The 25,706-nt window shown below is 42.9% G+C and overlaps 1 protein-coding gene across 1 annotated transcript in view; it reads right to left on the bottom strand.

Moving 5' to 3' along the window:
* macrod2 (mono-ADP ribosylhydrolase 2) overlaps positions 1-25,706 on the bottom strand; it is an 896,565-nt gene that overhangs the window by 20,408 nt on the left and 850,451 nt on the right. The window contains exons 12-14 of the mRNA XM_078556471.1: positions 13,745-13,825; positions 10,670-10,735; positions 9,276-9,362 (exon numbers count right to left, since the gene is read on the bottom strand). Of these exons, the coding sequence (XP_078412597.1) occupies positions 9,276-9,362; positions 10,670-10,735; positions 13,745-13,825 (234 nt within the window). The remainder of the gene's footprint in view (positions 1-9,275; positions 9,363-10,669; positions 10,736-13,744; positions 13,826-25,706) is intronic.

Here is a 25,706-nt window from a genome sequence, read left to right as displayed (position 1 = left end):
TCAAAACCTGTCTCTATACTACAGATTCTAACTATAGACTACCGACTACAGGCTACAGAGGTAGCCCACACTACTCCACCATTGGATACTGAGATCATGTGATCTTCCATTATACCATTCTTTTTAACGACATTACACATCAGATTATCACAGCTGTGGATGATCAGTATTGAGTATATTCAAGATAAATCGATATATTTTTGGACACTAAGGGAATCAAAGGATTGGAAATTGTGTAAAGTTGGAAAATCAGCCCTGTTTTTATTGAATGGCGAAGTATAGGCTTGAGAGGCCACACGGCCTATTCCCGATCCTTATGTTCTTATTTGCATATGCACACAATAAGGTGAGGTCTCAGGTGCGTGCTGATCTTTTGACTTTTACCAATATGACTCACTATTGGTGGCCATGCCTTCAGCTGACAAGGGCTTAAGCTCTGAAATTCCCTCCCTAAACTTCTCTCACCTATTTAAATTGCCCCTTAAAGCTTATATCTTTGACCAAGCTTTTGGCCATCTGTCTTAACATCTCCTGCTGTGGCTCCGTGCCAAAGTTTTTTTGATAACCGCTCCTGTGAAGCACCTTGGGACATTTTTACTATGGCAAAGGGGTTATAAAGATGAAAGTTGTAAGGCCATGGGTTTACATTCTGGTGGGTTATAAAGTCTTACTTTGGCAGTTCTTCCATAGACCAGAGCAGCCCTTTTCAGACTGCTGGTTAGGCCACTGTAGGACATCAAAGTCTCTCAGAGGTTGTGCGGTATAAGCATCGATGGGGTTTTTGCCCAATAAGGCAGAAGAGTCCGGGATACTGGTCCAGGACCCTTGCTTGTCTATTTAAACATGGCTAACACTGATTTCAGATGGGCGCTAGGGGCGCCAAGGTACAGTATAGTGTTCAGCATGTTGCTGCTGTCCAGTATTGAGTGCAGGGCCTTGCATTTGGAAATTAGTACACGTTTTACGTATGAGAAACAGGAGAAATGCACACCAATTTCTACCGCTGCTGTGTAACGTTATTGTTATAATGGAAATCGTCTGCAAGTTACCAGAGAGGTTAATATACCCCCAACTATTGAAACACATTTTCACTTTGCCATACTTTACTCACTTGAAAATTTCTGAAATGAAATTACTTTTCAGGATCTGAGAGTTTTAAGTTCAACATCGCAATCATACAGAATTCTACTCTGAGAATCAGCCCACTAATGACATAAAAAATAGGCTGTTCCATTTGCTTTTCCATTGCCCAAAGGTGCTTAAATAGGTTTGTACACTCTGAATCCATTAAGCAGTGGCCTGTGACATGCCTGAAGGGAAGTGGCCCCATGTTAAATACCTCCTACCACTGAAGCACACACAAATATACTAAGTGGGCAGAGGGTTCATCATCAATATTCCCCAGATTAAAACAAGAAAGGGGCCTCTTACGCTTGCTGACATTGTTCGCTCATGTGGCTTTGACTAACCTTACAAGATTTCCTTTATAAATCTTTATTGAAATTACTCAGGTCTTTAGTCAATCCCCTGTGGAGTCTGAAAGCCTAAATCTAATTGCACAACACTAAGACATGCTTGATGTGATGGGAATGCCCTGAAGCTTTGAAAGGCTGAAATCTCTGACCATCTGCTTGCCATGTCAATGAACAAACAATGGAACCAAAGAGAAGGGGAAGAGCAATGGCACTCAGTACCTGGGATTCTTTTAATGATCAGTTTAGTGAAACCATCAGCATGTGGGGGACATATGAAAGCCAGTGCATGGAATACCAGCTCCCAGAGTAACTATTTAAAATAAATAGGAAGTACCTATCAATCACGTTAGCATTAATTATCTCGATGCTTATTTACCAAAAGTGTAATCCTGCTATACACAGTCCGTCACAAAAGGAATCACAAGCAGACTTGCAGACAACCAACTGGTTGTAATTTGGATTAAACAAAATTGTAAATAAACTGGCCTTAGCATAGATCAGGTCATTGTGAAGTAAGCTGGAGTGCATTATTGGATTTGATAATAGCTGTGACTTTATTTCTGCAGTGGCTGGAACAGGGCAGAGTGTTGGTTATTTATCCTCCTCTTTGTGAGATGGAATTTAGGTAATCACTTTGGCTGAGAATTCCAAATTGACCAGTGCTCATCAATATTGTGTGTGGCTTGTGAGCCGATTAAATCCCAGAATTTTAGAACGTAAGGCAAGGGCCTCAACCCTCAGCTCTTGACATTTAGCTGTTGCAAAGAATTTAATATAAATGCACTTTGGTCCAATATGCCATATAACAAAATAAAGTTCTGTTCCACCTTAATTAGTTCCATGTTTTAGACAAGAGTGGTTTGAAAATTAGCTCCACATTTCATATAAAGTTGCTGGCTTAAAATAATGAAGATTTTGAAACCTGAATTTTGTTAGGGCCCAGTACAGGCTGGACGCTGATAATGCAGTGTGGATGCAAAGGGGTAATGCTGCTGGTAATCCAGAGATAGGAATTTAAATCCCACTACGGCAGCTGTGAAATGTAGCTTCAGTTAATCAATAAAACTGGAATAAAAATGTAGTCGCCGTTTTGGTGACTGTGAAACAACCATTCTGTTATAAAAGCTCCATCTGGTTCACTAATGTCCTTATGGGAAGAAAACCTGCTGTCCTTACTCAGTTTGGCCAATAGGTAACCACAGCGATGTGGTTAACTCTGAAATGGCCTCTACACAAGCTGCTCAGTTGTATCTCAAGGACAATTAGGGATGTGCAACAAATGATGACCTTGCCAGTGATGCCCACATCCCGTGAATGATTTAAAAAACCCAGTACTGCATATTGAACAGTATTATTGTCAGTAACCACTACAAGTTAGAAGGCTTTTTTTGGATTGAAGAATACTTCCTGCAGTCTGATCAAATTGCAAGTGCTCTGTGCAGCAGATAACCAGATGACAACTTGATGTTACATATGTGGAAAACACAGAAAATGCCTCTGAATAACTCACATAAATGAATAATGTGCAATAAGTGTTGAAATATGAAAATTAGAATGTAACACTACTCTTTTGTCACTTCATGAATTATATATTAATGTTATTACTTTAGAGTTTATTAATCGGAGCTACTTTGCGTGACTTTTTTCTGAAAGAGGACACTAAGGTGCAATTTACATATGGATCCAAAGTAAATTCTAACATTGTGAAGTTGTGTCATAAAGCACTTAAAAGTGTAGATTTATGTTCTGCAGAAGGTTTAATCTCCGGTTTTTGTGTGTGGAATAGAGCATCATAAACCTAGGAGCATAAAGGACTAGAAAGACTGCCATCCATCTGGTCAGTCACAAAAAGGTGGACCAGTTAAAGGACATATTTTACACACTATTACTTCCATTGCGTCCCCACTCTTCCATATCACTATGATTTAGCAAGTTAGCATTTGCCAATCCGTCTTCAGGTGGAAAGAGAGAAATACTTGTGCTTCGAGACATGAGGAATTTTTAACATTGAAGGCGTGTGCTAAAATGCTAATTGAAAGCAGGATAGTCTGTGGTCCAAAGAGCATCAGAGAAATTAGCTATTCTGTGTCTTATGAGCTGTGTCTGGGGTCTCTTTTTCACTCATTGATTGCCAATCTTTTCCCTCCAACAGACCTCGGCTTGGAGCAGTGTCAGCAAGGAAGATAAACAGGCACGTTGCTGGTTTATGTCATTCCCCAGAGATTCCAGTTTAAACGCCAAGTATCTTGCAATTCCATATGTAAGAAGATAAAAACCCTAAGACTGCACCACGAGAGAGAATGGAGCAGGTCGGAGGGCCCCATCCTAAGTCTGTTCCTGGGCCTGGCCAAGGTGGCCACCTAACAGGTCCAGGTTGGATTGACTCCGTGGGATAGGGAGTGGTTGCTCTATGGTTGACATCCACAATCATATTTACGGTCTAATTATTGTTTGAGCAACGTCACTGTACAATTATTGTTTGTTTCATAAAAGCAAACTACTGTGGATGCTGGAATTCTGAAACAAAAACAAAAATAGCTGGAAAAACTCAGCAGGTCTGACAGCATCCGTTTCGAGTCTGTATGACTCTTCATCAGAACTAAAGAAAAATAGAAATGAGGTGAAATATAAGCTGGTTGAGGGGGGTGGGACAGGTGGAGCTCGATAGAGAGCCAGTGATAGGTGGAGGCGAGGAAGAGATTGCCAAAGATGTCATAGACAAAAGGACAATGGGGTGTTGACGGTGGTGATATTATCTAAAGGATGTGCTAATGGTGACATAAAGGGCAGAAAGCAGGACGAGCAAGTGACAGATGGCCCTAGTGGGGGTGGGGTAGGGGGAAAGGATCGAAATAGGCTAAAAGGTGGAGATAAAACAATGAATGGAAATAAATTAAAAATAATAACAGAAATAGGTGGGTAAGTAAAAATATATTTTAAAAATATATAAATTATTAGAAGAAAGGGGGAACGGAAAGGGGATGGGGATGGAGGAGAGAGTTCATGATGTGAAGTTGTTGAACTCAATGTTAAGTCCGGAAGGCTGTAAAGTGCCTAATTGGAAGATGAGGTGCTGTTCCTCCAGTTTGTGTTGTTTGTTTCATGCTTGTGGTGGCCTATGGACACTTGGTCTCTGCTCCTGTCTGTTGACACTATGGCAACATTGCTTATATTGTACTTCTTTTAGTTTGATTGGACCGTATTACTTTCCCATTTTAGTGGTGCCCTAAAAGGGGATAAAAAAGTGCCCTAAAAAGCCACGCCTGCAGCTCAGCGAGTTACATTTTTGCCTCTGAGTCAGAAGTTTGTGGGTTTGAAACCCACTCCAGAGTCTTTAGCACAAAAATCTAGGCTGACAGTGGAAAGGAAAAGCAAGTGTGTTGGTGATACACAGCAGATCCATTGAGGTTGATGTTTTAGATAATACACACAGGGCAAAGTTCAGCTTCCGTGGCAGTGTGTAACAGGCAAATCGTCAGTCTGCCTGATTTTCACCTCCATTGACAGTTTTGCTGTGGGATGGCAACAAAGTTTTGGAATCTACAGGGTTGTTGGACTATGAAGGCTCCCTTTGCTTAAGAAAATCTTCAAAGAAAGTACTCTAATATGGGAATGTCCTTTTTAAACACAAGAGCTTTCAACAGTCGGCACCATATCAATACACATTTGGAAGTGTGTAGACCTTTAAGTTACTGCTTACCTGTTACAACAAGCAACAGCAAATTAAATACGTTTGAAATACAGTCACTGTTGTAACGTAGGAAACACTGCAGCCAATTTGCGCACAGCAAGCTCCCACAGACAGGATTGAGGGATAAACTTTGACAGGACACTGGGGATAACTCCCCTGCTCTTCTTCAAAAAGTGCCACAGGATATTTTACAACACCCGAGAGCGGCAGCAGTTTAATTCTCACCTCCAAAAATACAGCACTTTCTCAGTGAAGTATCAACTTCAATTTTGTGCTCATGCCTCTAGAGTAGGGCTCAAACCCACCAACGTCTGACGCAGAGGCGAGCGTGCTACCCGCTGAGCCATGGCAGACACCGTCCAGGCATAATATGCACTCACAGATAGACCTGAAGTCTCACTGTGTCCAGTTTTCAGTCTGAGTCACAGACCCCTTCTTAAAGCAGCTGTTAGGTCCGGTGGATGAAGAAATGGGATAAAGATGCTAAAGCAATGGGTAAATCTGTCCAAATACCTCTAAAATATAGAATTAAATGCACGTTTTTAAGGTCTTCAAGCCTTGGCAATACTCCATTGTGCCCACGTGAGAGTGTGAGGAGCTGCTAAATGATTTCTCATTGTTTTGATTTGCACTGGAGCTACTTGTCTACAAACCATGCTCTCTGCATCATTTCAATGCTTCCAGGGAAAAAATAGAATACATTTGGCAGGTATTACAGTCCAATTCATTCTTAATCTTACACTCTTTGGCTTCTCAGGGCCATGATGAGAACTCTCATCAGTCCCTCAGGTAAGGGCAGGTTCTTGTGTTTTTGCTAACAGAGTTTGTTTCTGAAAGCATTGTACACCAAGACAGTATAAACGTCTCGATTCAACTTCAGGTGGGTGAATCTTCTTTTTAGGGGACTGTTAGAAAAATGCATCCACCGTGATGACTGATAAGAATGCTAATGACGTTACTTTGAATCGGGTGAACTTTAGTTCAGACCTAAGCCAGACAGGTGTTTTCAATAGGCAGCTGGCTTTGGGCACGGAGTGAACTCGCATTTATTCTACCTATTATTTTTCCTACAAAATCAACTTCTCTCCACACTACATCTTTCTCCACCTAATGTTCTCTATATTTTTCACAAATCATAGGTAAAGACTGAAGCTCTTATTGTTTGGAAGTTGTAACTTTATATTCTGATATACGGTGATTCGACTTAACAAGCTTAAAAAAATCTCAGGGTTATGTGCACACTAAAATAATCCCGTTTCCTGTTGATCTGCACAGCCAGTCTTACTGTCTACTGATTAACAATGTTTGAGGTGGAATGGCTCATTGCTTGAATCAGTCAAACAATCCTCTTAACAATAAGAGGCTTGCAAGCCAGAAACAAAATTCTGCAGGCTTACAGCAGAACAATAACTTCAAAACTGCCCCTTGTGCCAGGCAAATGAGGGTGAATGAGCTGAAATTAATCTTCAGCCTCTCTATAGCTCTGGTAGGGTTGGATGTTGGAATAAATTGCTGCACAATCTCAGACACAAGGGGACTGTTTTTCAACTTCATTGCGCATGACAGCGTAGTGGTAGGGGTTGAGAAATTCTGCAGAAAAGCTGGTTTCACGATGTTTTAAAGGGCCCCAATGTTCTATCTCCACTGGGGCCTGGGGTTGGGTCTGAAGTGGCTGTAGAAGGTCACTGGTGCTTCAAGACTCTGGTGAGGGACAGTCTTCAACTGCACTCACTACAGCGAGCTATTTACAGTTAAACCAGCCTCCATGTTTCTCAATCACTTGAGTGAAGGAATATGGCTGTGATGGGGAGGGGAGGTAGAGTTGCTGCTGTGGATGCAATCAGGAAACTGAGCACAAAACACGCTGTTTTTCATAAGTGCAAGTTAAGGTTCAAGTTTCCGCCCAAACTCATTTACATAATCGCAAACATAAAATCTCCCATGAACCAGCAGAGGTGGGCAGCGTAAATTAATCATTTATCTTATCTTGCTTTGTGTTAAAAAAAATTCCTTCATGCATTTAAGACTAGTAACCTTAAAATATTTTTCATATGTAAAGACCTGTATAATATGCCTGCTAATATTTTTGAGCCTTTAAAAACGAACTTAATTTGAAGAAATCTTCTCGGACGGTTGTAAATGACAGAAACTTGCCATGCTCGTTATTCTGATTTGGGAGCTAGGGCAGATTTCAGTGCTGTGTTATTTCGACCGGTATTAAAGGCTGCAGAAACTTGACTGGCGCTGGACGTAACTTGCGTTTAAAATTCCCCGATCTTCTGCACTAATTCAGCCGAGTTCAGATGGATTGTGCTGAGAAAGCCAACACAAGCTGACAGAAACTCTAGGGTGGCACACTCAATTCTCGGGTGGGCTTGACCCAATATCCTGGCACTTGCGGTGGACCACATTCAGCAACGGTTATTTGGACACAATGGGCAATAGAAACTGGCTTGCGTTTCGTCCATTCCTTGGGTGCAGCATGGAAACAATTTTTCACTATTTATCCAGAATAGGATCCGCAGGGTAACCTCACCCCTTTGTTAGATGCTGTGTTCTGAACACTGCTCCCACTCCGCACGTTACTGCTGATTCTCCTGGTGCTGTGGAAAATGCTGGCTCCCTCGTGCATTACAATCCCATTCTCCCTCTCCCACACCTCAATCCTCCTGCACCAATCCATTAACGATCCCATCCCAATCTCAGGCTTAGTATCCCAATCCCACACCCAAAATTCAGCCTCCCAACCCCACCCTCTAGCCCTTGAGATAAAGGCCAACACGCCATTAGGCTTTTAAATTATTTTTTTGCACCATTCCACTAATTTTCAGTGATTTCGACACATGGGCCCACATATTTCTCTGATCCCCCACAGCTCCTAGCTTCTCGCTATTTAGAAAATATCCTGGACTGCCTTTCTTCTATTCAAAGTGGATGACCTCACACTTCCCCACCCTGAGCTGGGGGAGACAGTGGTGTGGTGGCAATGTCACCGGACTAGTAATCCAGAGTCTAAGGCTAATGCTCTGGGTGACATGGGTCCAAATACCACCATGGAATTTAAATTCAATTAATAAAAATCTGGAATTCTAAAGCTAGTCTCGGCAATGGTGACCATGAAGCTATCATCAATTGTCATAAAAACCCAACTGGTTCACTAATGCCCTTGAGGGAAGGAAATCTACCGTCCTTACCTAGCCTAGCCTACATGTGGCTCCAGATCCACAATAATTTGATTGACTCTTAACTCCCCTCTGAAATGGTCTAAGTAAGCTACTCAGTTCAAGAGCAACAAGGGATGGGCAACAAATGCTGACCTTGCCAGTGAAGCCCACATCCTATGAAAGAATAAATAAAAACAAACTCCATCTGGTATAGTTTTGCCCATTTTTAAAATCTATCCCTGTTCCTTTGAAACTTAAACCTCCCATCTATACTAAGAAAAATAATGAAAATGAGAACAGCATTACACTGCACTTTTAATATAGCTAAACATCACAAAATGCTTCAGTAGGAGGTTGGAGTGGTGGTGGTGGGGGAGGTGAGATAGGGAGTAAATGACAAGTGGGAGTTAGGAGAGGAACAAGTGAAGGTGACGAAAGATGAGACTGAAGTTTTGAGGAGGATCTCAAGATGGGGGAATATTTAGCAAGGCACAGGGCCCAGGGAAGGGAACTGAAGAGTGACGGTTGAAGCCTTTGATACTGATGTTGGATGGAAAGGAATGCATGACACACACTAGGCCCAAATTGGAGAAGCGAGAGCGAGACCTGGGACACAGGGACTGCGGAAGATTGCAGAGATAAACAGGGTCAAGGCCACTAGGGCATTTCTAAAAGAATTTTGAAAGTAATGTTCTGGAGGATGGTGAAGCAGTCAGGGTGAGTGGAAGGTGACCTGGATGAGTAGGGGAAAAGCTGGGACTTTATGTAGTGTAAGTCAATGAAGGCACCATTTCAAAAGTTGAACCAGGAGGTGATAATGGTACAGATGAGGCTTTTGAGTGAACCTTGTAAATGGCTGGCCATTTTCATTGTAGTAATTGCCTATGTAATCAGGTTGAAAAACAGTCTGGCTGTTCACTTGTTAGAGTATAAATGACTTCTTACCCTCTGACTGAACTTGGGAGTTGTCCATTTCCATTTCTTCTGTTTGGGTACTAGGCTGGCTAAGCATGTCGCTGTCTTCAGGTTTATCTGGAAAGTAAGTGTCTTTTTAAAACTGCAAAGATAAACACTTTTTAAAAATCCGAAGCAAAACCGCGTCAAGTCCTGTGGCTAAAAGCAAAATACTGCAGATGCTGGAAATCTGAAACAAAAACAGAAAATGCTGGAAAAACTCAGCAGGTCTAATAGCATCTGTGGGGAGAGAAAGAAAACAGAGTTAACGTTTCGAGTCCGTATGACACACACTAGGCCCAAATTGGAGAAGCAAGAGTGAGACCTGGGATACAGGGACTACGGAAGATTGCAGAGATAAACAGGGTCAAGGCCACTAGGGCATTTCTAAAAGAATTTTGAAATTAATGTACTGGAGGATGGTGAAGCAGTCAGGGTGGGTGGAAGGTGACCTGGTTGAGTAGGGGGAAAGCTGGGACTTTATGTAGTGTAAGTCAATGAAGGCAGCATTTCAAAAGTTGAACCTGGAGGTGATAATGGTACAGATGAGGCTTTTGAGTGACTCTCTTTTGAGTGAGGCTTTCAGCTCCGAACGAGAGTCATACGGACTCAAAACGTTAACTCTTTTTTTTTTATCTCCACAGATGCTGTTAGACCTGCTGAGTTTTTCCTGTTTTTGTTTCATGTTCTATGGTACCAGTTAAATGGCAAAAATAATTATTAGAGGTAACTGGTAGTCCAAAAAATGAACCTTGGTAATGTGAATCACTTATTTCAAAAAAATCTGAATACAACCCAATTTGGAGTGACTCTCAGGGGAAAACCTCTTTCAAAGTGCAAGCGAAAGATGTTGAATTTCTTCATCTCTTCATCCGACAATGAGGAGTCCATCAAATACATAGGGTTCGGTATAATAGTTGTTATGTCTCTAGACTAATGCTTCAGAAGCCTGTACTAATGAACCAGAGACATGAAGTGGTGGCATAGCGGTATTGTCACTGGACTAGTATTCCAGAGACTGTCGCTGGCTAGGCCCTTGTTCAGAGGGCATTTGAGAGTCAACCACAATGCTGTGGGTCAGGTAAGGACAGCAGATTTCCTTCCCTAAAGGACATTATTGAACCGGATGGTTTTTTACAACAATCGGTTTTTTCATGGTCACCATTACTGATACTACCTTTCAATTCCAGAATATTTTGAAATTGAATTCAGATTCTATCAGCTGCTCTAGTGGGATTTGAACCTGTATCCCCAGAGCATTAGCCTCGGCCTCTGAACTACTAGTCCAATGATATTACCACTACACCACCATCTCCTCTTTGTGAATTTGGTATATCATGCATCCTGCTCTGTCTTTGGTTGTGCTAAGTAAGTGTAGTGCCTACCTTCAATCTGGCTGTCCATGTACGTGTCACTTGGTTTAGAGTCATCATCTTGATTACCTAAAGGCACTGCCAAAACAAACACAACACCGAAAAACAGTCAGATATAGAAACACTTGCTTCGAAACTCTTTCTCAATATGGCTGAACAATTCTTAAGTTCAGTTTCTTGGAATCCACTTACACACAGCTTAAGCAAAACAAAAACTGTTTCAAGTACAAGATTTGGGTGAGGGCCTGATCAAAGATGGGGTAGTTTGTACCCATGATCAAAAGCTTCAAACTGTTACGTAGCCTTAAGAATGTCAAACGTGCCAGAAAAAATAAACTGCATTGCATTGTCCTGTCGTAATGTGAAGGGTTTGGAAATTTTGTAGTGCAGAATCGGCAGCCGGCAGGACCTAGCTTCCTGCATATCAGAGATGTATACTACCCTTCACCCTGTTTTCATTGATTAGGCAGACAATCATTTCAGCTGTGTTAATTTCAGGCACTGCTCCTGAGTACTCAACTCTAATCAAATCAAAATTGAATGTGTCTGTACCATTTATATATTTATCAGGGATAATGCCCCCTTCATAGTTTCTGAGCTGGAATTGTAATCAGTCAAAACATGAAACTTTAAGAACAAAACACACTTAATAAAACAGCAATGTACAAAGAGGCAAATGAACTCAGAAATATTCAGGGAGACGTATTTTTTTAAAAATGGTAAGTGACTTGGCATTCTTTTAAAAGAAATTAAGAATGCACATCCAATGCCTCCGAGCTGAAGTTTAAAATGACCTTTAGAAAACTGACCATGAGAGGAGTGAGTTGCTGAAGGGAACTAAATTTTTAATTCAGGTTCTGATGAAGAGTCATTCGGACTCGAAACGTTAACTGTGTTACTCTCCGCAGATGCTGTCAGACCTGCTGAGTTTTTCCAGCAATTTTTGTTTTTGTTTCAGATTTCCAGCATCTGCAGTATTTTGCTTTTAATTTAGATTTTTAATTTGTGCGACATGGATTCTGATGTTTGGCCTTTCCTAAAGCACAACAACAACTTGTGTTTACACAGTGTCGCCAAAGTAGTAAAACATTCCAAGGCGCTTCACGAAAGTGATTATCAAACAAATGTTGGCGCTGAGCCACATTAGAAGATATTAGCATGGGTGACCAAAAGCTTACTCAAAAAGGTGGGTTTTAAGGAGCAACTTGAAGGAGGAGAGAGAGAGACAGAGAGGGACAAGGAGGTTTAGGGAGGGAATTTCAAAGTTAGGGCCCAGGCAGCTGAAAGCAAGGCTGCCACTGGGGAAGTGATTAAGATGAGGGATGCTCAAGAGGGTAGAATTAGAGAGCACAGAAGTTGTAGGGCTGGAGGAGGCTACAGGGACTGGGAGGGGCAAGGCCATGGAGGGATTTGAAAAAATGGCTGAGAATTTTAAAATTGAAGCATTGCTTAAATGGAAGCCCATGTAGGTCAGAGAGCACATGGGTGATTGGGACTTGGTGCAAGCTAGGGTGCAGACAGCAGAGCTTTAGATGAACTTACGTTTATGGAGGGTCGAAAATGAGACGCTGGCCAGGAGAGCGTTGAAATAGTCCGCAGAATGTCCCAAAGTGCTTCACAGCCAATGAAGTATAGACATTATTGTAATGTAGGAAATGCAGGGCCAATTTGTGCACAGCAAGCTCCCACAAACTGCAATATGAGAATGACCAGGCCATCTCTCTTTTTATAGATTTTGGTTGATTGAGGGATAAATATTGGCCAGGACACCCTGAGGAACTCCCCTGCTTGTCTACAAAACAATGCCATGGGATCTTTACATCTGCGTGAGAGGGGAGTGGGGGCCTCAGTTTAACGTCTCACCTGAAATGTGGCACCTCCGACAGTGCAGCTCTCCGTTCAATGCTTCACTAGAGTGTCAGCCCAGGTTTAGTGTCCAAGTCTCTGCAGTGGGACATGAACCCACAACCTTTTGATGCAGATCTGAGTGCTACCCACTGAGCCACAGCTGGCATGGCTATCATACAGATCTCTTAGCAGTCATCCGAAAAATACCTGTCAACTATCATTGCTTAGTTTAGGCTCCATTGAAATCCAGATTTCCAATATGAAAAGGCAATGGCCCGGATCTTCCGCGGATCATCAGAGGATTGCCACTCCGCTCGAACAGTTTCACGTCCGACGCTGCTCCACACATTTTTGCTGGGTCTTTTGAGCCCGGCTTGTCCAGAAATGTGGAGCACAGTGTCCATCAGAGAACTCCAACACAGTGGAGTAAAGTCAGGGAAGACTGTCCATGCCCCCTTTTCATGGCACTAGCTGCCGGGTGGTAAGTTTAAAGGTCCAGTGTGAATGTTAGTGAACGGGTAAATGGATCAGTGAGTGAATCAGTAGGGTAGTAGGATGGGTGGCTGAGGTAAGTGGGTAGGGTGGATGAGATAGGTGGGTAAGGTGGTAGGCAGATAAGGTGGCAGGCGGATAGGGTGGTAGGTGGGTAAGATTGTAGATGGGTAAAGTTGTAGGTGGGTCGGATGGTAGGTGGGTAGAGGAGTAATCAGGTTGGATTGGGGGATGTAGTCAGATGGTCGTGGATAGTCAGATCTGGTTGGGTGCTAGTCGAGTGACTGGGGTTAGCATGGTCAGGAGGGGCAGTCGGGTCAGGTTGGGAGGGTAGTCAGGGGGTTCGGGGGGTTAGTCAGGAGGACAGGTTGGGGAGTCGGGGGTAAGTGTGAGTGATTGTGCAGTCAGTTCTGTAGTTACCCAGGAGTTCTTTCTGTCTAACCTTTCCTGGAGTTAAATCAGAACCGTCTGAAGTCTCCGAATCTAACTCGGAGTCAGAGATGTTCGCCGAGGGCGCCACACGGCAGGGGAATTACCCATCGGTCGTTCAAACCTCATGGGCAATTCCCGTGGAGGTCCACTCATCCGGACTTCCATGGGGTCCCGAACAGCATCTTGGCTTGTATGTCTGGTTTCTGACACTCTGGAGACTAGAAGATTTGGGTCATTGTCCTAAACACCATATCAAGCTCAACTAAGTGTTCTCTATGAATCATTACATCAACGCAATGTTTGAAAAGCTCTTACAAGTTGAATCAACACATTTTTCAATTTCTGTCTTCTTCGGTGAATTTTCTGCTTGACCATCAGGGCTTTCTTCTGTTGAAACTATAAAAACGGAAGAGAAAATTGTATTTTCACTTGACAAGTCTGAAAAATAACATTTATTACACAAATTGGATGGTGAAATTGATTTGATTTAATTACAAAATGAAGTAAAACCTAACAAGCCATTGTTGTTAGAGGTGCAAGGTGGTTGAAAGTTGTGTGAAGTGTAAACACTAGTTGGGCTGAATGGCCTGTTTCTGTACTTTTTTTTTCTTTATTGGGATGTGGGCGTCACTGGTAAGGCCAGCATTTGTTGCCCATCCCTAATTATCCTTGAACTGAGTTGCTTGCTAGGCCATTTCCAAGGGCAGTTAAGGGTCTACCACATTGCTGTGGGTCTGGAGTCCCATGTAGACCAGACCGGATAAGGACAGGAGATTTCCTTCCCTAAAGCACATTAGTGAACCAGATGGGTTTTTACAACAATCGATGATAGTTTCATGGTCACCATCACTGAGACTAGCTTTCAAACAATTGCATCAGCTGCCATGGTGGGATTTCAACTAGTGTCTCCAGGGCATTAGCCTGGACCGCTGGATTACGAACCCAGGGACATTAACAAGACGCCACCATCTCCCCATAATACTCTATGCTCCATGCAATTCTATGTAACGTGATGATGGTAACTGTGGATTCAACTTATGATGCCTTCCTGGATTTTTCAGTCTGAACATATGGGTTTTTCTATGCAGGTTATGGAACCTTCATCATCAAGGAAGGAATTTCACTCCAACGTATCTCTGTTGCAATCTTACTGTAATTCACCAAACAGCCTGCACTCCACAAGTAGCTTGAACTCCACAGTTGTCCCTAAGCAAATACTATTTTGTGAAACTCATTAAAAAAAATCTCCTCAGGGTTCCAAGAAGTAATTGTAAGAAAAGAGGTAGGTTTTCTTTTCAAATGGGATGAAAATAAGTTCATCCTTTAACTAGCAAAATTCCTTTTCAATGAAGGATAATCCTGGTGAAATTTAAAAGCGCAAAAAATTTAAAGCAAAGGAACGTTCAGTGGCAAAGAGTTGCTTAAAACAACAGAAGTCAAAAAAAGCAACAAGTGTTATGATGTGGCAGGTGGGTATGTGTCAGGCGGACTAAATCCACAAGGGAAACTTGGCCACACTGTCACAATGGTTTTGCAATTTGTATTTATTGCAAGAAGATTTGGGCACTGAATTCAGAAGTAACGAGTCCACCAACACCTTTAGTGATTTTAAAAGATTACAGTTACATGGTTATTTAGTCTTAACAGTTCCCAAAATTCTTATTTAAGCAGGCTCCCAACTACACACCCCCTTTTAAGGCAACAGTCTAAAATAGATTTGAAATTATAAAATCAATCCTGCAAGGTTACCTCACACATCCACTCGACAGTGGAATTCCAAAGGCTTGTAACACAACTTTATTTTCTGGAACAGCACTTCTTCCTGCAGAGTGGCTAGGGCTTCTTCTAAGTCTGTCACATGGTGTACCTTTCAAGATTTTACACCCCCACATAAACTTCCATCCTTCTTTACATATGTTTCTCTCTCTTTAATGTGTGAAATCCCACTGTTCTACATGTATCTGGAAAGTTACTTTCCTCATAATATAAAAATCTTTCATGTTGTCAATATGACCTCTTTCCTTTTGGGAAAAATAAACATAATAACTTTGCCCTGTTTATCTTGTTAGTTGCAAACATCCTACCATCCCTTTGAAAATCAAACAACTCCTTCACTTATCTAAAAATGCAAATTTCATTCACACCTTACCTGTGGAACCCTCATCCTCGCTTGTCCACCTCCATTTCAAAATTCTGCTTTACACCTAGCTCTTTTGATAATTTCAACCTTGCAGTCTATCTGACTCTAATTCAATTAAATCAGTCACACAGACAGAACCACCCACACTCACACCCGTAAACTATAATATTATAAAAAAAATTATAGTTTCGTGACACGAGCTGGTATTAAACATCTTGCTCACATACAAATATGGGCATATGGAAGAGGTAGAGGAAGTTAACTCTCACCCAGTGAGATTGTATTCCAGTAAGGCTCAGTAGTGTAGTGATAATGTCACTAGACCAGTAATCCAGAGACCCAGGCTAATGCTCTGGGAACATGGGTTCAAATCCCACCATGGCAGTTGGTGGAATTTAAATTCAATTAATATTCTGGAATTGAAAAGTTGACCATGAAAATCATTGCTGATTTTTGTAAAAACCCACCTGGTTCACTAATGTCCTCTAGGGAAGGAGATCTGTTGTCCTTACCTGGTCTAGCCTACATGTGACTCCAGACCCACAGCAATGTGGCTGACTCTTAAATACCCTTTGAAATGGTTTGGCAAGCCACTTGGTTCAAGGGAAATTAGGGGTGGGCAAGAAATGCTGGCCAGTGATGCCCATGTCCCATGAAAGAACAAAAAAATGCTGTGGGGACCAGCTGGAGTATTACAGGAGAGAAACTGATAAGAAATGTCAGAAAAGGACCAATTGACAGTTGAAAAAGTCATTTGGATGTGAACTTCTAATAAATGCTCAGGGCTGAGGGGACATAAATACAAAGTAGTCACTAATAAATCGAATAGGGAGTTCAGGAGAAAATCCTTTACCCAGAGAGTGGAACTCGCCACCACAGCAAGTAGTTCAGGTGGGTAGCACAGATGCAGTTAAGGATGAGCTAGATAAACACATCAGGGGGAATTTAATAGAAGGGTATGCTGATGGGGGTTAGGTAAAAAAAGGACAGGGAAAGGTCTTGTGTGGAGCATGGACACCAGTATGAGCTGAATGGCCTGTTTCTGTGCAGTATACTTGATGCGATTCTATGTGATTAATTGTAAAAGATTAATAAAATGAAGAATACATTTGGAAAAGAAGGCAAAGAATAAAAGAGGACATACACTCTAGGAATAAAATGATGACCTTTTCAATTGCTGTGACAGGACCACTAAACACAATACATAAAGTTAGCTATATTTCTAGGTATATCCCTAAAGATTGATGACAAAATCCTGATTAAAAATTAAGCAATCTGACATAGCTTGTTAACTTTCAGCCTTTTGATCAGATTACATTTTACACCAACCCCAATTTTCAGAGCAGGAACAGAACTTTCTTTTATTGGTCATGTGAATCAGTAGAAAATGAAATTTAGCAGCAAAAAAAATACCATTTTCCCCACATAACTCTGTGGCGATTTGAAAGAGAGCGAGAGAGAGGAGATTGGATTGAGGTGTACAAAAGCAAGGGGGCGCTGGACAGACTAGATAGGGAAAAACTGGTCCCATTGGTGGAAGGATCAAGAATGATAGGGCACAGATTTAAGGCAATTGTCAAAGGAAGTAATGGTGATATGAGGAAAAACCTTTTCACACAGCAAGTGCTGAGGATCTGGAATGCACTGCCTCACAGTGTGGTGCAGGCAGATTCAATCGAGATATTCAAGAGGGAATTGGATCATTAGACTGCAGGGGAGTGGCACTAGGTAAACTGCTCCTTTGGAGAGCCAATGCAGGCAAGATGGGCTGAGTGGCCTCCTTCTGTGCTGTAACCATTCCGTGATACTGAAAGAAAGAGAGAGCGAGAGAGAGAGAGAGAGAGACAGAGGGGATGGCACTGGTGTTATTGCACCGGTTAAAAAGCCAGGTTAAAAAAAATGAAGACAGGAACGGCATTTACTGATTGACAATATACTTTAACATCAACATAACACAACCCGTTCTTCCTGTTCCAATGGACTGGATTTAATGCAGCCTGTCGCAGCAACAAACATGGTGGCCAGGCCCACTTCATTGCGGGAGAAGCTGCATATAAGTTTCCCAGAGGCTGGAAACTTTGCTGTGAATAAGTTGAATGCAGGAAGGGGCCCATGGTGGAAAACTCGCCTGCTCACAGCGAGTTGTCAATTAGGCTCATTAATCAGACAATTGACACCCGTTATCCCTGGGCCCACTGTAATTTAGTGGTGGCTCAGGGATTAAATGGAGGGCTGTGCTGCTTTCCCGTGCCTTCAGAAGACTGCCCTAAAAAGACTGTTGAGTTTGCCAGTGGCTCCCGAGGGTGCCGAGGGGGGGTCCTCGCAGTCAGGCATTCCGTGACCAACATGTATCCCTCAACCAACACCACTAAAACAGATTGGATGGGACTTTCCGAGCAGTGGCAATCACTGTCAGATTGCCCCACTCAAAAACCCCCCCACCTCGACGCTGCTCTGTCTGCATTTCTGCTGGGACCTTCTGAGCCCAGCTTTCACTGAAATGCAAGTGTAGCATCCATCAGGGAACTCTGTCGAAGCGAGTGGTGTCGTGGGAAGACAGGACACACTCCCTATTTATGGCACCAGTCTTTGAGTGTTAGCGAATGGGTGAGTGGATGGGTTAGTGCATGGGTAGGATGGTAGGGTGGGTGAGGTAAGTGGGTACATGGGTAGGCGGGTAAGGTGGGTAGTGGAGTGAATGCATAAGTGGGTAGGGTGGGTGAGGTGGGTAGGTGAATGAGTGGGTAGTGGGGTGAGCGTTAAGTAAGGGCTGTAACTCAGAGCCAGAGACATTCGCAGAAGGTCCTGGGAATCAGGGTAATTGCCCATCGGAAGTTCAAACTTCCTGGGCAATTCCCACATAGGTCAATGTGTCAGGACTTCCACAAGGTCCTAACCCATATATTGACCAGAAGCTTTGGACGATTATCTATTCGTTGCCATCAATGAGAGCTTGCTGTGCTCCAGGTTGGCTGCCGAGTTGGCCTACATTACCACAATCATTACATTTCAAAATGATTTTTCTTGACAATGATGCCCTTCCGGACATCTGAAGATATTCTTGTCTAATGACACCTCTCTGAAGCACTCTGGAACTTTTTTTTTTAACTGGACATTAATGGAAAGACCAACATTTACTATCTACTCCTAAACTGAGTAGCTTGCTAGGCCGTTTCAGAGGGCAGTTAAGAGTCAACCACATTGCCATGGGTCTAGAGTCATATGTCAGCCGGATCGGGTAAGGATGGCATTCCCATCGCTGAATCCCCCACATTCAACATGCTGGGGGTTACTATTGACCAGAAACTGAACTGGACTAGACATATAAATACTGTGGCTACAAGAGCAGGTCAGAGGCTAGGAATCCTGCAGCAAGTAGCTCACTTCCTGACTCCCCAAAGCTTGTCCACCACACAGCACAAGTCGGAGTGTGATGGAATACTCCCAACTTGCCTGGATGAGTGCAACTCCCACAGCACTCAAGAAACTTGACACTATCCAGGTCAAAGCAGCCCACTTGATTGCCACCCATTCCAAAAAAATTCACTCCCTCCACCACCGACAAACAGTGGCAGTAATGTGTACCATCTACGAGATGCACTGCAGGAACTCACCAAAGCTCCTTAGACAGCACCTTCCAAACCCACGGCCACTACCATCTAGAAGGACAGGGGCAGCAGATACATGGAAACACCACCACCTGGAAGTTCCCCTCCAAGCCACTCACCAACTCACCATCCTGACTTGGAAATATATCACCGTTCCTTCAGTGTTGCTGGGTCAAAATCCTGGAACTCCCTCTCTAACAGCACTGTGGGTGTACCTGCACCACGGGGACTGCAGCAGTTCAAGAAGGCAGCTCACCGCCACTTTATCAAGGGAAATTAGGGGTGGGCAAATAGCCAGCGACACCCACATCCCATAATGAATATTTAAAAAAATTCCTTCCCTAAGGGACCTTAGTGAGCCAGATGGATTTGTACAGCAATTCGATAATTACATGGTCGCCACTACTGATATTGTGTTATTGTATTTTTAATTGCAGATTTATTTAATTAACCAAATTTAAATTCTCCAGCTGCTGTGGTGGGATTTGAAGATTTGAACTCATGTCTCTGGATCCATCACTTCTCTGGATTACTGGCCTAGTAACATAACCACTATGCTACCATACCTGTGGTCTAACTTGTTAACAGCACTCTATAAATGCACATTGTTGTTACAAACAGTAGTTGAAATGTCCCAAAGCAGTGCAAGATTAAAACTAATGCTGACCTAGTTCCTAACTAGCATAAACTATGGCGAGTAATCCTTCCATAGACCACATGCATACCATGATCAAAGATACTAAAGGATTTGGGGATGGAGGGGGAGAGTAGGATTACTCTTTAATATCCTATTATAACTTTGCCCCTGAGATTAATTATAATGTATAGAGGAATTCCTAGTCACCAGAGTCCTGATAAACATTATAAAATGGACATGTAGGGACACTTCTTCTTGATGGAACTCTTGTGGGATTTCTGTAAAAAACTTGTTTCTCAAATTGGAAAATATAAAATGAGTCTACATTAGCCTCTGCCCTACCCAGATTCAGGGATCCATCACTACTTTAGGCAACCTAAATATAACATTGAAGTTATTCTAACCAGTCTTTACTTCATAAACCGGTGAATTCGAGCTACCTGCAAAGCACAAGATTGGATCAAGGGCATCATCAACTCAATTATACAGTGGCAGCAGTTCCTAAGGTTAAACTCTTTTCAGTGAAATCTGGTACTATTCTATCAAGGCACAAAGTTCCTCCTGAGATTTCTCACTTCAGGAGCCACCCAGAGGGATTAGTGTTTCAAAACTCACCTTGAGCCAGAATATTAATACCGCATGAAATTTATACGTTGATAGATTCTAGTTGTGATTGTTATCTCAAAATAACTGTGACTGCAGGCAAAGCAACAGCATCGAGCAAAATTTATATCTGTGGATCACTTGGGGCTTTTAACATAGCATCGAATATAAATTTTACCTTAGTGAAAGAAGGTAACAATGAAAATATAACACTAATGATGGTTTCTTGATGCAGAGGAAAGTAAGGGCAGATTTAATGCAACACGATGATAATGAAAGCTTACTGAATTGAAATACGGGGCTGAATAATACAGGGTGGGGGAGTTGAATGGCGCGGCACCCCCTCCCACCGCAAAACAACATTGGCCTGGAGCCAATATGCTCCAAGCCGGACTGCCCCACACCCACTTAATGGGCGCTGCGGAGCGGACTAATGAGGGCCGGCAGTTCCATCAGTCCCGGCAGCGCAAGGAAGGCGCCTGAGGGCACTGCCGGGACTGCAGAAGACCACCACCAATGCTGATGGATCCCCAAAGCAGGTAAGTCTGGGGTCTTGGGCAGGGAAGGTTTGGGTAGATTAGGGAGAGGGGCAGTGGGGGGAGGGGTGGGTTTAAAGGAGGAAGCGGGTAGGAAGGAAGGGGGGGGGAATGCCACCCTGTGATTGGCAAACGGCAGCCCCGAAGAGCCAACCCCCATAAGACATAGGAGCAGAAATTAGGCCATTCGGCCCATCGAGTCTGCTCCGCCATTCAATCATGGCCATTCAATTCCCGCTCTTTAAACATGGAAGTTAAAATATCAGGTGCCGCTCCTGCCCAAGCCAAACGTTTTAATGTATGTACAGCGTATTATCGGGGTCAATTGGCTAGCTAACAAGCCTAACTGACCATTGGTTATTCATTTAAATACGGTGAGCGGGCTGCTGATTTCGACCCTCACCCACCACCCACTCCCCGTATTATAGGGGTGAACTCGGGTGTGCTCCACACCCCGCCCCCCCCCACTCCCCCCACCCCTGTAGGAAGCACACCTGCCAGGGGGCGCATAAAACTGTCTCTCCATAGGTGCTGCCAGACCTGCTGAGTATTTCCAGCATTTTATCTGATGCAATGCTGTTGTAACTGGTTCAGGATTACGCCATTGTTTTTCCTCTCTTAGCAGGTCCTCCCAAAACTTTGCCGTACATAAAGTGAAAATAGGTCTAATAGATGCACCATATTGTCATCGCTATGAAACTACATATATGAGGAATATTGTGGTATAAATCATTTACTTTATGTGAAGTATGCAATTCAGATTCAAGCATGCATACTTGTCTTCTAATCCTATGCATCTCCCCATTCATAAAGTTCTTAAATGTAACATTTGAGTTACGTGTAACTTTAAAATCAAAAAATTCTCCTTCTTGTTCTGCAATTCCTCCATGGCCTTGCCCCTCTCTCTCCCTCTAACCTCCTCCAACCCCACAACCCTCAGAGATCTCACCATTCCTCTAATTTTGGCCTCTTGCACAACCTTGACTTTAATTGCTCCACCATTGATGGCCGTGCTGTCAGCTGCTAGGCCCTAAACTCTGGAATGCACTCATTGAACGTCACTACTTTTCTCTCCTCCTTTAAGAGGGTTCTTGTCTGCCCCTGTGACCAAGCTTTTGGTCATCTGTCCTAATATCTCCTTGCATGACTCGGTGTCAAATTCTGGTCAATCACGCTGCTGTGAAGCACCTTTGGACATTTTAGTCTATTGTAAAGATGATGGAGAAATGCAAGTTGCTGTTGTTGAGTTAGCTGACAATGCCAACTTTGAAGCTTTAATGACTATTCCCCAAAGAAGCATCACAAAAAATGAGTGGAATGTTTTCCATGTTTGTCTTCTTACATTTGAGTACACGAACACAAGAATTAGGAGCAGGGGTAGGCCATTCAGCCCCTTGAGCCAGCTCCGTCACTCAATGGGATCATGGCTGATCTGGTTGTGGTCTCAACGCCCCTGTCTTGCCTGTCCTGCATAACCCTTAACTCCCTTTTGATAAAAAATCTGTCTAACTCAGCTGTGAATATACTCAATGACCCGGCCTCCACTGCTCGCTGGAGGAGAGAATTCCACAGACCAGCGACCCTCTGAGAGAAAAAAATTCTCAACTTCATCTTTAATTGGAGACCCCTTATTTTTAAACCGTGTCCCCTAGTTCTGGATTCCCCCACAAAGGGAAACATCCTCTCAGTATTCACCCTGTTAAACCCCCTCAGGATCTTACCTGTTTCAATAAGATCAGCTCTTATTCTTCTAAATTCCAGTGGGTATAGGCCAACCTAAACAACCTTCCCTTATAAGATACTCCCTTCATCCCAGGAATCAGGTGAGTATGTCAATATTAAGCTACGTAACCTGAGTGGAGGAAATGGTGTGAATTAAAACAGATCTTCTATAAATGTCATCTTAAAGCAGCTACAAATAAGCAGCAAAAAGGCCAAAGTTTCAGTTTCATTTTCAAGCTGTTACATTCAAAATCAATTTTAATGTACACCTTGTCTTGATGCTCCAGAAGGCACTGACTGACACTTGCATTGCTCAAGAGTAGCTTAGTTGTCAGCCGGGCTCAGTTGGCAGCGCTCTCACCTCTGAGTCAGATGGTTGTGGGTTCAAGTCCCACTCTAGGACTTCAGCACAAAAATCAAGGCTGACACTCCGGAGAGCTGGAGGTGCCGTTTTTCCGGATGTGATGTTAAGGCAAGGCCCATCACCACCTTCTCAAGGGTAACTAGGGATGGGCAATAAATGCTGGCCTTGCCAGTGACACTCACCTTCCATGAATGAATATATGTATAAAAACACTGTCCTCTCAGATGGCATAGAGGATTCCACGGCAATATTTTGAAGAAGAGCTGGTGCTGCAGCCAAATTTATCCCTCAATCAGCTTGACGAAAAGCACATTGTCTGGGCATTATCACACTGCTGTTTGTAGGAGCTCACTGTGTGCAAATTGGCTGCCGCATTTCCTACATTGCATCAGTGACTACATTTCAAAAGTACTCTTGAGATGTCTTGTGGTCATGAAAAGCACTATATAAAAGCAAGCACTATATAAAAGCAATGGCCTCTTCTTTATGAGGCCATTCCTCAAGTGTAAGCCTAGATAGTAACCACAGGGAGCACCATAAACTAGCTAAATCCTGCCTTCATCCAAACCCCATACTTGCAAACTTCCCAGCAAATAATAAGTTGGTACTAGCATCATTTTTTTGCTTAATATTTGCTTAAACAGGGGAACTTTACACTGGAAATTAGGGCAAATTCATGCAGAAATTGCAAAACCACAAAGCCAGCAAAAAAATAATGCAGGTTAAAGGAGAGTGAGGGTATAGATTTTAGATTTTGGCTTATCACTGCGGACATAGTCATCATGAGGAGCAGAAAGTACCAAGGTGTGGTACTTAAATAACGTTGGATAGCAAATCATAGCAACATTCTACTGGCTGGAATGAAAGAAAATCATCTTCACTGGCAAGTGTTATGAAAAGACTGCACTTAAACTGGTGGATACAATTTATGCTGAATAAGTAGAGCATAATAATATTACTGAGTATCATCATCAGTCAATGCCTGATTTTTTCTTTTTTTCTGCATGACCTGGGGAAGTTAACGATTCCTGTATAATCCATATCGTAACTGTCTGCAACTGCATAATGAGCCTTAGTTGGAGTGGTTAATATTGATACTAACCCAGTAGGTGGCACTTGTGTATTGATATTGCTGTCTAGCTGTGTAATCTTGTCTAACAATTCATATCTCTTGACCATTTGGCTTCAGAAAACTGCCCACAGCATGGCAGGCAGCCCAATGTGCCTAAATCATTTCCGACACTCCAATGGCTGGCTGCAAATGCCATTAGAGGTTCAATGTGGGTGTGGCTTCCATGTTTACATTTCATGCCTCAACTGCATAGTATGTTATGCCAGTCGTGGCTGAATGGGTAGCACTCACACCTCTAAGTGAGAAGGTTGTGGGTTCAAGTCCCACTCCAGAGAATTGAGCACCAAATTCTAGGCTGACTCTCCAGTGCAGTACTGAGGGAATGCTGCGTTGCTGGACGTGACGTCTTTTGGATTAGACATTAAACCGGGGCCCCATCTGCCCTCTCAGGTGGACATAAAACATCCCATGGCACTATTTTGATGAAGGGTGGGTTATCCCCAGTCTCCTGGCCAATAGTTACCCTTCAATTAACATCACTAATCACTAATGCTCATTATAACATTGCTGTTTGTGGGAGCATGCTGTGCACAAATTGGCTGCCGCACTTGCTACATTACAACATTGACTACGCTTTAAAAGAACTTAATTGGCTGTAAAGCATTTTGATTTATTCTGAGATTGCCTCACAGAATACGGAAAGTGCCGGAAAACCTCAGCAGGTCAGGCAGCATCTGCAGACAGAGAAACAGAGTCAACGTTTCTGGTTAGTCGCCTTCCATCAGAACTCGGGGTTATTTTTGTTACATTCTTCTTCTCTTCAATGTAAACGTACCAATCATACACAAGGATTGGTGAAACAATAATGTGAGTTCTTGAAGACAAGACTATACACAGATAGAGTTAACTGAGCGACTGTTATACATACATCTTACTCCTTACAGACTGCCCACAAGTCATGGAACTAATACACCACATCCTGCTGAGGTGGGAAATGATTGACAGTGGTTTAAGGTATGATCCCTTAAAGGTACAAATGCCTCATTTCACAAAAGTTTCCAGTACTTTTCATTTTTATTTCAGGTTTCCAGCACCTGCAGTATTTTGTTTTTGTCTCCCTGTCCTATGAAACTTGTCTCTGTTAATAAACCATTCTTTCATTGGTGGCAAAGCCACTTTCTAATCATTCTATCTGATTCTTTGCCATTTGAAGGTCAGTGGTTCAAACTTGCTTCTCAATAAACACGCCCTTCACAGCGTCTTGTAAATACGCTAATTTTCTGATCCACAATCAGAACGATTAGAATGTGCATTATTTTCCACTTGCTAACAATTTGGGTTGATGTGCTTCGAATTGTCAACAAGATCCACATGAATCCATAACTCTGAATGAGCCCCGTACAGATTTTATGAGCAAGTACTGGACTTGCTGGAGGTCTTGTAGCGCAGTGGGTGACGTCCCTGCCTCTGAGCCAGAGCTCCGGGTTCGAGTCCCACTCCAGGACTTGATGGCCATGGAGGGTGGGTGATTATCAACCTGTAAATCCTTCCAATACATCTATGACAGGTGGTAAGGGTGGGAGAGTTTGCTGGTC

This window comes from Cetorhinus maximus, chromosome 14 (assembly GCF_964194155.1).
Source record: "Cetorhinus maximus chromosome 14, sCetMax3.hap1.1, whole genome shotgun sequence".
NCBI lineage: Eukaryota > Metazoa > Chordata > Chondrichthyes > Lamniformes > Cetorhinidae > Cetorhinus > Cetorhinus maximus.
Note: the sequence above shows the minus strand (reverse complement) of the source record. Positions and strands in the feature narration are given on the sequence as shown.